The 10,663-nt window shown below is 48.9% G+C and overlaps 3 protein-coding genes across 4 annotated transcripts; 1 reads left to right on the plus strand and 2 right to left on the minus strand.

Moving 5' to 3' along the window:
- Positions 1-1,179: 1,179 nt before the first annotated feature.
- LOC101075619 (dynamin-1-like protein) lies at positions 1,180-8,824 on the minus strand. 2 transcript variants are annotated; one of them, XM_029825477.1, is made up of 19 exons: positions 8,611-8,824; positions 8,062-8,203; positions 7,617-7,663; positions 7,471-7,542; positions 6,394-6,480; positions 6,058-6,220; positions 5,870-5,990; positions 5,653-5,784; positions 5,304-5,510; positions 4,992-5,112; positions 4,107-4,262; positions 3,939-4,028; positions 3,769-3,861; positions 3,523-3,576; positions 3,144-3,224; positions 2,534-2,665; positions 2,357-2,466; positions 1,987-2,146; positions 1,180-1,906 (listed from the first exon to the last, which is right to left on the minus strand). In XM_029825477.1, the coding sequence occupies exons 1-19, from the start codon at positions 8,710-8,712 to the stop codon at positions 1,850-1,852; spliced, it is 2,127 nt and encodes a 708-aa protein (XP_029681337.1). In that variant the 5' UTR covers positions 8,713-8,824; the 3' UTR covers positions 1,180-1,849. The 2 variants fall into 2 exon arrangements, with proteins under 2 accessions (XP_029681337.1, XP_003972969.1); XM_003972920.3 differs by lacking the exon at positions 3,144-3,224 and having other exon boundaries at positions 8,611-8,823.
- Positions 8,825-8,931: 107 nt separating this feature from the next.
- On the plus strand, positions 8,932-9,982 carry stmp1 (short transmembrane mitochondrial protein 1). The gene is made up of 3 exons (XM_029825480.1): positions 8,932-9,099; positions 9,273-9,326; positions 9,600-9,982. Exons 1-3 carry the CDS (start codon positions 9,085-9,087, stop codon positions 9,669-9,671), a joined length of 141 nt encoding a protein of 46 aa, XP_029681340.1. The 5' UTR covers positions 8,932-9,084; the 3' UTR covers positions 9,672-9,982.
- smkr1 (small lysine rich protein 1) lies at positions 9,967-10,538 on the minus strand. The gene is made up of 3 exons (XM_011613497.2): positions 10,438-10,538; positions 10,327-10,356; positions 9,967-10,254 (listed from the first exon to the last, which is right to left on the minus strand). Exons 1-3 carry the CDS (start codon positions 10,477-10,479, stop codon positions 9,997-9,999), a joined length of 330 nt encoding a protein of 109 aa, XP_011611799.1. The 5' UTR covers positions 10,480-10,538; the 3' UTR covers positions 9,967-9,996.
- Between the last annotated feature and the right edge of the window lie 125 nt (positions 10,539-10,663).

The raw sequence follows: 10,663 nt of genomic DNA on the forward strand, positions 1-10,663 counted from the left end.
AGATTTTGTTTTAAACCTCATGAATCTCTGATTTGTTTTGTAATAAACTCCTGTCAAGTTCTTCTATTTGCATCTTCGCTTTCCATCCAACATTTCCTACAAATAAAACAAACATTTTCCAACGTTTTGGCAATGATGAAGGCAAACGAGCTGTGGGGGTGTCTGCTGACATCAGAGGAGATTAAAGAGACAAAAATAGGACCCCCCCCAATCTTCACGGTGCCAATCCATCCATGTAATGACAAAGCAAACTTTCGTCAGTTGAACGTTTTGGTGCTCCATCTTTATTTTCCATTAATTGTTAAATTAATTGGTTAACCTGAGTTAGTTAGCATGAGCTGGGTGACCTAGGCTAGTTCACAGAATAAAACAAGACATTTGGGCCTTTGTCTAAAACCATTTGGATTTTGGTACTTTTGGTACCGGAAGTGGAAATGGTACTTTTGTATTATCGTGTCGGTCTATTACCTTAAAATTCTCCATTCTCTTTCAAGCTTCCTTGCCGTCTTCCTCCTGATCCTCCTTGAAGTCGGAGAGCTTTCTTGAAATACACAGAGTGATCTGAACATCGAGAACGTCAAACAGCTGCCATCCGGTTATCAAATGGGGGGGTGGGGGGGTGAAATCAATCATTTCTTCCAGCTCTGCATTCTGTGATTTTATTCCTCTATATTGGATTTTCCTCATGAAAAGACACACAGACGTTTCTCCGACGATAGGAGGATCTATACTGCTGAAATGTTTGCATCCAGCGGCCTATTTTAATTAAAACATGAAAACGTAAATGGGTTGTTGGAACAAAAATAATGGCCGCTGAATATTAAACACAATATATATATTTTTTTTTTTTACAGATGTGAAACCTGGTTTCCTCCCTCCGCCTGTCACACCAGGGTTTTATTGCAGGACTTTGTTATTTAATTTTAGCACTTTATTGTTTCAAAATTGAATCCATCTAAACCGTTTTCGCTTCCTAACCCAATTTGTGTCCAGTGGCAGCTTTAGCACCCGTCAGTCAAACGGAGCGAGCGGGGAGGTAACGAGCACGTAGCTAATCACAGGAACGGCCAAATCAGATTCAATAATCACAATCACGGCATTTTCATTGTGGCTGAAATGAAGTTATTTGACTTCCTTTCATTAAGAGACGAGCTGTGCTGTTGTCAAGGAGGCGGCTGATTAGAGAACCTGGGTTTATTGGTTGTTGGGAACCATACACAGAACCACGGTGCACCGTATACTTCACACGCAGGCAGCGATATGTAAACATAATCAACGACAGCACATTATCCACAAACGACATAAATAAATAAAAAGTGTGACGTGATTCAGTGTCAGAGCGAACGGTCTTCTGTACAGCAGTGCAAAAACAAAGGTAGGACTCGGGTATTTTCGGTTCGGTTATTCAGGGGGGGCGTAACCCCCCCCCCCACCCTGATGTTTGCAGGATTCTTTTATAGAGCTGCCAAAACGGCCTCCAATCTTTCATTTCCACTTCGCACAAAAGTCCATTTCCACCCTGGTTAACTGCCGTATGTGAAAAATGAAAAGAACTCTGGCTGCACTCTGTTCCTCCAGCAGGGTGGGGGGGGCGGGGGGTATAACCTAGGGGGGGCGGGGGGTATAACCTTGGACAGCCCCTGATGGGGGCAGTGCACTGTCACGAACTCATAAACAGCATTTTACATGAACCACTTCACTTCTTTTACTTTCAGCTAGCTTGCAGGCTAATATGGACCTACTGTACATCAGAGAAGGTTTCAGTGGTTTTTGTTTTTCGGGACCCGGAACTCGAGGTTCGGAGGCGATGAGTGCATGACGTGGGGGGGGGCTCGGCGCGGGCTCCACTTCACCACAGGTGCGTTTCCCTGATCTCCGCGATCACCTGGCTGGCTCTCTGCAGCGCCTGCCGACAACATTACCCAAACGATGAAACGGGCCGTAACGAGCGGTTCGTCGAAACGCCTCCGCCCGGCGAGGTCTCACCTGGAGCATGTCGGCGGACTCCTTGCGCCGCTGGGCCATGTCCTCGGACTCGGTCAGGAGATCGTTGAGGAGGCCCGACTTGTAGAGCTGCCCGACGAGCTCGCTCTGGAGGCTGTCCTTCACGTGGTTGACCAGGAAGTGCATCACGGCCTTGGGAACGCTGCCAGACGGAGAGGGAAGAAGGTGAGATGGCTGCTGAGGCCTCACCCACCAGATGGAGGTGTTCAACTTTGCAATACGGAAAACCCCAGAGAGCTCTCGGGGGGGGGTGTATGATGGCGCCAGAGCACATAAAAACTAATGCGACATGATGATTTTGCCTAATTGTTGTAGTATTTTCTGTGAAAATCGGGAATTCCACCCCGCCTACCTGTCCTGGATATTCTTCCGAACAATCAGGAAGTAGGATTTGATGAGGCGTTCGATGACCTCGCAGTCCCTCTGCTCACGGGAGGACAGCTTCCTGGCGACCGGCACAGGCTGGACGGAGGGGAGAGAGGTCAGCGCCCACTTTCCCGCTCGGGAGATGGCGTGCCGACGGGCTTACCACGTCCAGCAGGTTGATGGCCCCTTTGAGGGGACTGCCGGGCCCAGAGCCGGGGGCGTCCTCGCCTTTCTTCAGCATCCCCCTCCAGGTCCCGGCGCCATCCTGCTCTCCCTGGGGCCCTGCTGCCGGGGCCTGAGGACACGAGGAGGTCGCCACAGGTTAGAGGAGGCCGACGGTTAAGCACAGCAGAGAAGATTGATCCCGGTTCGGGTTTTGAGAAAGTCCCTCTGCTGCTCGGAGCAAAACTTGAAAACCTCAGTCGCTCCTCTCGCGAGTTGGTATTTGTAGGTTTCGGTTCGGTTGAATAATTTGGACTAAAACTGACAAATGCACATTTCCCACAATCACACGATATCTACAACCAAGCAGGAAACAGGTGAAGGAAACGGGGGGGGGGGGGGGGGGGGGGGCACATTTTCTGCCACACGGGGCAGATTGACAGATTCTGCAGAGAACAAAGGTGGTGAGCGCGAGTCCGCACAAGCTGAGCAAAAACATTAACAGCAGGAAAAGAAGGATGGGAGTGCATGCCAGCAGCCCCATGCCCAAACATCCACCCATCCATCCAACCGGCCCCCGCACGGAGCCCGCAAGCTGCGTACGTGCCCACCTTGGCACCGTCCATGTCTGCTCCAGACGCGGTGGGATCGCCAGAAACCACAGTAGGAGCGGCCAGGCCTCTGCCAACAGACTAGCGGGGATATGAGAGCAGGAAGACAGAAAAAAAACAAAAAAATAGAAGGAAAAAAAAAAGCAGCACTGAGAAGAAATGTGGAAAAGGAGGCCGGCAATGGAAAGTCATTTGAGGGGAGGAGAGAGGAGGAGACGCGGGATCGAATTCCTCCGCGGAAACTACCCGAGACACCCGCGGATCCTCATCCCGCGGTGCCATGAGTGATTAACGCAGTACAAGCTCCCTTTATGCTCCGGAAAACGAATGTTACAACAGATGGGTCCGCGCGAACGCCGCTGCACGCCGCTTCTTTTACCTTATCCCTGGGCACGGCGGCGGGCAGCTCTCTCATCCTGTTCCTCCGCTGTTCCTACAAATAAACAAGGACACTGAGTTCTGGCCGAGCAATAAGCGCTTCCTTTACGTTCTAAATGACACTCGATTCTCCCCTTTCAGCCTGTTTCCTTTGATGTATTTGGTAATTGCTGAACTCCTTTGATGTTTTGATCCCTATGCCAGAGAAATGAAATATCGATCTCAGGCTAATCTGCAGCGCACTGACCTCTATATTGTTATTCAGGACCCCGCAGGCATCTGCAAAGTCCGGGTGTTTGGTGTTGATGTAGGCCAGCTCTATGGCAACCAAGTTATGCACCTGAGAGGGCAAAAGACAGAAGCTTTGTTCTGGTTCTGGTTAAAGGCTGCTGCTGCTGACCGGCGGCCGCTCGCTACCATCTCGTTGGTGACGGGCAGCCTCTTCCTCAGGAGGGACGTCACCACTTCCACGATGGCCTCGTGCAGCTTGGGGAATCTCTGCAGCTCCTGCGGCACAAAGACAGGCGGCCTCGGTTCCCCTCCTCAGCGCACAGACGGGGCTAACGCCGCCGTGGCTCCGCCTACCTGCGTGCTGTAGTTGCTGCAGTGCTGGATGATCCGCTGCATCTCCTCGTGGACCAGCTCCACGCAGCGCAGGCTGGGCTCCTCCAGGCGTTTCACCTGCTTCTTCACCAGCAGCTCGAAGGAAACCTCGGGCACAAACAGGGATGGACGGGGACCCTTGGGGGGGAGGGGGCAACAGGTTAGCACCCTGCACTGCTAACATGCGCTCAAGTAACCAAATAATTCCAAATAATTGTCTTAAATAATTCCCAATCTGAAATACCATTTGAACACACAATGATTAAATCCTATTGTATTCTTCTCTTCACGTAATCTTACATAATTTCTCTGCTATTCCTTTAATCTCCCCTTTTCTGCCTTGGCTGCTTTTTAAATCTAATTTATGTTTGCTTATCTAGTTTTGAGTTGTATTAATGCATTCAGTAATAACAGATAACTCCTCCTTGCACAATTGTGCCAGATGAAAAATAGGTCCGGTCATGGCTGCGCGTTCACATTTCCCATTTTTCCAAGTTCCCCACATCAGAATATATCAATCTTTCCGTTTTTATGCTAATTTGTGGTGAATGCACCACCTGTGAGGAATGTAAAACATTAGAAAATGGTGAAACCTGAAACGGTTTGTCTTGACAATATGGTAAATGTCAGCTCCGGTTTTATTCTTATTGGGAAGTGAAAAGATGAGGAAAAAGGCTCACTTGCCGTTTTGCCAATTTAATTAAAAATCCATCTTGGAATTCCAAAAATGCCATATTTTTCATTCAGAAAACTGCAGCAAATTAAAATTGAGACTTTTTTTTTTTTTCCTGAGAAACTCTGTTGTTGGTTTCGTTGATCTAATGATCGTGTTGAAAATAACTTCAGGTTTAAGGGAGCTGCACTCACAGTCGCGTTCCTGATGGCTGTTAGTATGTCTATGGTGCTGAGTCCTCCCAGAGGATCCACAGACTCCAGCGTTCTTCCGAACGTCTCGTGAAATATGTAGCAAATCCGGGCGCCGCCGCACCTGCACAACAGAAGCAGGATGATATTAGCTGTGCTGTGAATCCTGCGGTCTGCCCTGCTGTCAGTCGCCGAGGCTGTGCGTGCCTCAACTCTCAAGTTAAAGCCACAATAAATGGCAAAACCAGGAGTTGGTTTAGCGTCCGTCATCTGGAGCAACAGCGCCCCCGTGTGTCTGTGCGGAGGGGTACTCACAGCTCCGCGGTCTCGATGTACTTGGCCGTGCCCTCGATGGTGTTGCAGTACTCTGAGGCGAACTTGGTGATGAGCTGCAGCAGGGTGGCGCTCTGGTCCTCCACGGGCTCCCCGTAGCTGCTGAGCAGGGACTGGTACTGAGCCGCCAGGACGTTGATCCGGGTCTTCAGCTCCGGGAGGCAGTCCCGGATGTGGTGCATCAGCAACCTGGTGTCAGAGGACGGAGTTAAATCTTACAATTGGCTTGAATTCTGTTGATTTAATTAACATTCTGGTGCTGGTGAATGAAGTGGGAAGTGACAATGAGCATTTTCAACCGTGTCCCGTCCTGTAGGTGAGGGACACGCACCTGTTCAGAGTCTTGGCCAGGTATTTGGTGCCGTTTCTGTTGGCCAGCGACGGATATTTCTTCTGCAGGAAAACGTACTCGTCCCGGATGGAATCGGCCACAGATTTTCTATTGTTAATGTCCAGCTGACTCCTGCGAACGTAAACGAGCGTGGAACGAAGGCGACATGAAGGTCTGAGTATTGGCATCGCGGCAGACTTGTGACGGGCTCACGGACCTGTTGACGACTCCGATCAGGCCCAGTTTGACAGGAATCACCCGGCCCATCAGCACGTCCATGGCGTCGGTGCCGGCGTCCATCAGGTCCAACTTGGTGACCACGGCCAGCGTCCTCCTGCCTGCAGAGGCGCATTATAGGCGGGAGACATTTGGGATTTCTGTTTCGCGTCACCTTCTTTTCTTTACCGTCTGGGTCGACCTCGCGGGCCACCTTCAGGGCCTCCGACGTGGCCATGTCCGTGTTGGCCGCGGTGACGGCCAGGATGATGCAGTTGGGGTTGGAGATGTGCTTCAGGATGAGATCTCTTATCTGAACCTCGATGTCCTTCGGCTGATCGCCGACGGGAACCTAACGGGAGGCAGCGAACGCCATCAGCCAACACAGAGGAGCGAGATCGGATCGCTTCAAAGCTCCCGCAGGGAAAGGAGGAGGAGAAGGAGGAGGAGGAGGAGAAGGAGGAGAAGGAGGAGGAGCAGCACCCCAGACTCCACCAAATCATTGGCGAGCCGGGGCGCAGTTACCTTGGTGATTCCCGGCAGGTCCACCAGAGTGAGGTTGACCACGTGAGGGGAGAATATCTTCAGGTGGATGGGCTCGTCGCTGATCCCCTGAAGAACGACAAGAAAAGAAGAGCGAGTGAGTTTAACTGCTCGGACCGGTTTTTGATTTAATGTTCCAGCATTAAGGGGGTTTTATTTAACGGCGACGCTGGGTGATGTCATGCATTAACAACACAATTATCTGTGAAATGTGCGTCAAACACATTGGTTGACATCAATTTTCCAGGAGTAAAATGGGAGCTGCTAACGTTAGCCCAATGCTACATCTGTCATCATTACTGCGGATGTAAATCATTCTGAACACCCCCCCCCCCCCCCCCCAACATTCTGATGAGAATTTTATTTAAAACAGACAAATGGAATCATTTGTGCTGTGTGGGAGCCAACATTCCTCCTGACGTCTGCAGCGAGCACATTTTTATGTGGAGATGTTCTATTCTGACATCAGCAGCGAGTAATGGCCCCCATTTAAAGGACAGGAAGATTATGCATCTTCACACAAAAGGGACAGATTGTGCTGCATCGGCTTTGCGTTCGAGCGCGCAATTAACTCAGGAAAGTGTTCTCAAGTGTTCTTAGGCGAAGATCAGGCAGAGTGGTCAACAACAGGTCATTCCCGGTGACTTCCTCAATCAAACACATAATACAAACGAGTAAACTTTCAGTTTTATTCATTTTTGCACCCGAAATGCTTTTTTAAACCATTTCATAGGTTCCGCCTCCCCTCCCTCCCCAAAAAAAGCTGTGATTTTCTGCTGTGGGCTGAAATTTGATAAACAGGCTGCATAATCTCTACTGTGAAATCCAGTTTTCCTTAGCTCGGGGCGGTCTCCAGAGCAAAGCCATACCCGCTTTCCCCAAAATTTCAGTCAGAAAAAAACCCCAACTATTTATACTTTCGTCTGCCTGCATCTGTTTAAATGAAACGCGTCGGTAATCCTCACTCTGCCCGCAGCGAGCTGAAGAAGAGGACCTACTTTTCCTACTGTAGGAGAGCCCGTCGAGCTGGTAACACGCCGACGTTTGCCTCCGTCTCACCTTATTGTTCCCTGACAGCCGCTCAGTTTCATTTTCAATCTCTTGCCGGATTTCATCGAAGTCCGTGAAGATCTGAGAGGAGAGAAATAAATGAGAACAAGCCCAGAAGACGAGCGCTGAGCGCACACTGCAGTTTACCTCCGTACCTTGTTTTTTGTGTGCAGAAACTTGCCCCACTCTTCACCCTGCCTGCCTGGAAACACAATAAATAAGAAGACGCGTTGGCATCTAAGATAAAGGGTTCAATATGTTATTTGTTAAGAGATGACTACTCTGGGCTGGGAGCTAACGAGGATCAACGCCCGGTGGCAGTTATGGTGGTGGTGTGCTGGAGTTAAAGGGGGGATTCTGAGGATTTCAGGTGCTAATAAGCTAGCTTTAAAATCTGGAGACACCTGCACACCGATATGAAGCACTGTGCGTGTTCACACCCTGGGATCTGCAAGTAATTAGAGAAACAGTGACAGAATTGTCAAAATCTGCACGCATGCACGTGCAAGCGGCATGCCTAACACCGTCTGGCTTTCCTCTACAAGCGTCCCAGAATTCTAAAGACTCAAAACCCAGACCTTCTGCCAGCTGGGAATTTACCGGTGTCGTCGTTTTTTCTCGCATCGCCAGCATCTACGTGAACCAGCTGCAGGATCAGAGGTCTCCTGGTCACGATGCCGGTCCCGCGGGGCAGCAGGTCCCTGCCCACCAGGCTCTCCAGCACCGAGCTTTTGCCGCTACTCTGCAGTCACAAGGAGAGGCACATGCTGCAGGTTAGATGAGGCAGAACTCCAAGATGATCATGTGGGAAAGCCAGAGCTGCAGCTACACAGGCAAACCCTGTTCCTCTCACACAATGGCCTTCATATGGGAGGTTAGTGCTCGAATGGAGGGCTGTAAATAGCCCTGATTGTAGAGCAAAAATAGACTTCATTGCCACTGTCAATGTAGGGCACATAGGATCTGCAGCAGTGGGGGAAAGGACGCAGCACGTTTATTGCCTGGTTTCCTTGTGTCTGCGGTTTAGCTCAACAGCTTTAAATCGATGATAACCTTTAAAATCACGTTGTGAGATTTATCTGACAGACAACACGGGATTCCTTGTTAGCATAGCAGCCGATATTTCACAAATCAGCCCCAACATTTTACCTGGGTCCCCACCACTGCTATCTGTGGCAGCTGTATGATATCCGCGCCCACGGTGTTGAAGACATCTTGAAGCTTGTTTACCACGGGGATAAGAGCCTCCATAGCCTCGGTTTAGGAATTAAACTGAATAAACTAGCTATTCTCGTGATGGAGCCAAAGTCATTCAATGTCCCACTGACGCCACCATTGCAACAACACCCAATTCGAACGGCGGTAGAATTTTCCGGTGTTGGGAGTTGTAGTCCTCTAACACAAACGGCGCGTTGCAGAGACCTGCATCGACGTTCATAAAAACTACAGCATTTGGAAAATAGCGCGAGACTCTATGTTCCCGCGCATGCGTCGCAGTGTTGTTAGCGGCCGCTGTTTCAGTATAAAAAGTACCGAAGCTTGCCTCGTTCTTTTTCCTTAATTTTTCCACTTTGTTCCGTATATTATTTCTATTTGACTGTTGAAGGCCAGTGTTATTCCACCATGTTGCAGTTTCTGGTGAGTTTTATTATTTTTTTGAAAGCGGAATCAACCTTCGCCAGCGTCCCAACAGATGGGAACTGGTTTAGCTAACGTTTGTAAATGTTCACAATTTAAAACACACCACGCTTCAAAATGTTGTGTAACATTGAATTAACGTGCCTTTAACGTCATTTTATTCCGCTCCCCAGGCCGGTTTCACCTTGGGGAATGTTGTGGGGATGTATCTGGCCCAGAACTACGATGTAAGTTTCTGCACACGTTTGTCCGACTTGTGTTGTGTTTAAAGGTCAAACATCGATCCAGAGGATCAAATTCACGTCAAGGGTCGCATATCCATAGAATATCCATATTCATATCCACAGAATGCAAGAAATATTAGCTTGATAGACAATGTCCAACCAGGTTTGCAGCAGAAAATGATGCTAGATTTACTGCAGGTATGAAAGTGGAGCCTTGCAGGATGATTTTTGGAACCGCTGACCTGTGGATCCCTGTTGTTTAATGTTGTTCTGCAGGTTCCCAACATTGCCAAGAAAATTGAGGCCTTCAAAAAAGACGTGGAGGCCAAGAAGAAGCCCCCCGAGTGAACAAAGTGCAGCTGCAATGTTGGAAGAAGGAACACTTTGACTTCAAATGGCGGATATTTATTTTCAGTTATGGTATTTTAATCAGCATGTAATTAAAGAATTTGTATTGTTTTTTGTTTTTTTTGAGTATTAATAGTGCCTGGAACCACTTTTATACGACTAAATGTGCAAGAACTCTGGTGCATCTCGTCATGGCACGGTTGGCTGGACGCTCTGGTGCACTTTCATTCTCTACGTTTCCTATTACAAACGTGTCCAAATGTTTTAAGAGTGTGAGATTTCATCGTGCTCCCAATAAAGTGGATGATCCATAGTTTGGCAGGCTCTACTTTTTTTTCTTGGGCTTGGACCCCTTCTTTTTCTTCTTGCTCTTTGCTTGCGACCAGCCGAAGCCTCTGAAAGTCAAACAGTCCACTGCATTGTGAGAAATGTAGTAGAGGTTCTCCATGGCTGCTGGGCTGAAGATGTCCACCTCTTTTGGGGCAGACTTGGCACCAGAGGGCCCTTTCTTGGGTGCTTTTGCATCCCTGGGCTTTTTTGCAGGTTTGGAGCTGTGTGGAGTTGATTTTCTGGGTTTGGTGGGCTTTAAAACACAGGCATGGATTTATACTTTTGGTGGAATGGCGAAGAGGAAATCTAGAACAAGCAAACGTACCATGATGAAGCGTGGAGAGAAATGATCCATCTGTAAGAGGAAGCACAAGGGTGCTTTTATTTTAGCGGAAATATTCTTGAAATGCTGTGGGATAAAAAAGGTTTATCTTACCAGAACTTGGCACTGTGGAGAGTGGCAACGGAACAGCCTCATCCCGGACTGCAATACACTTTTGTTTACATTCGGTTGCCATGGAGAGCGGCTCGCTCCTGAGTCGGCCCTGCCCAAAGATTCCTCAGCTGAGGTGCAACACAGCTTCACGTCACTCCCCAGTATTGGAGTTAATAATTGGAATTTTAAAATCGGAGGCAAGTTTACACCATCAATAAAAGACGAT

The sequence above is a fragment of the Takifugu rubripes genome, chromosome 18 (assembly GCF_901000725.2).
Source record: "Takifugu rubripes chromosome 18, fTakRub1.2, whole genome shotgun sequence".
NCBI classification, from domain to species: domain Eukaryota; kingdom Metazoa; phylum Chordata; class Actinopteri; order Tetraodontiformes; family Tetraodontidae; genus Takifugu; species Takifugu rubripes.

Bases quoted from the DNA above. Each gene is read 5' to 3' on its own strand.
- LOC101075619 (XM_029825477.1), bottom strand. From the start codon at position 8,712: ATGGAGGCTCTTATCCCCGTGGTAAACAAGCTTCAAGATGTCTTCAAC. The intron at 5,113-5,303 runs GTGAGTACCCCT...TCTGTTGTGCAG, and splicing joins TACATCGAGACCGCGGAGCT to GTGCGGCGGCGCCCGGATTT. The intron at 2,666-3,143 runs GTGGGCACGTAC...TCGTGTCCTCAG, and splicing joins CAGACATGGACGGTGCCAAG to GCCCCGGCAGCAGGGCCCCA.
- stmp1 (XM_029825480.1), top strand. The intron at 9,327-9,599 runs GTAAGTTTCTGC...GTTGTTCTGCAG, and splicing joins ATCTGGCCCAGAACTACGAT to GTTCCCAACATTGCCAAGAA.
- smkr1 (XM_011613497.2), bottom strand. From the start codon at position 10,479: ATGAGGCTGTTCCGTTGCCACTCTCCACAGTGCCAAGTTCTG. The intron at 10,357-10,437 runs GTAAGATAAACC...TTCCTCTTACAG, and splicing joins CTCCACAGTGCCAAGTTCTG to ATGGATCATTTCTCTCCACG. The intron at 10,255-10,326 runs GTACGTTTGCTT...TGTGTTTTAAAG, and splicing joins TCTCTCCACGCTTCATCATG to CCCACCAAACCCAGAAAATC.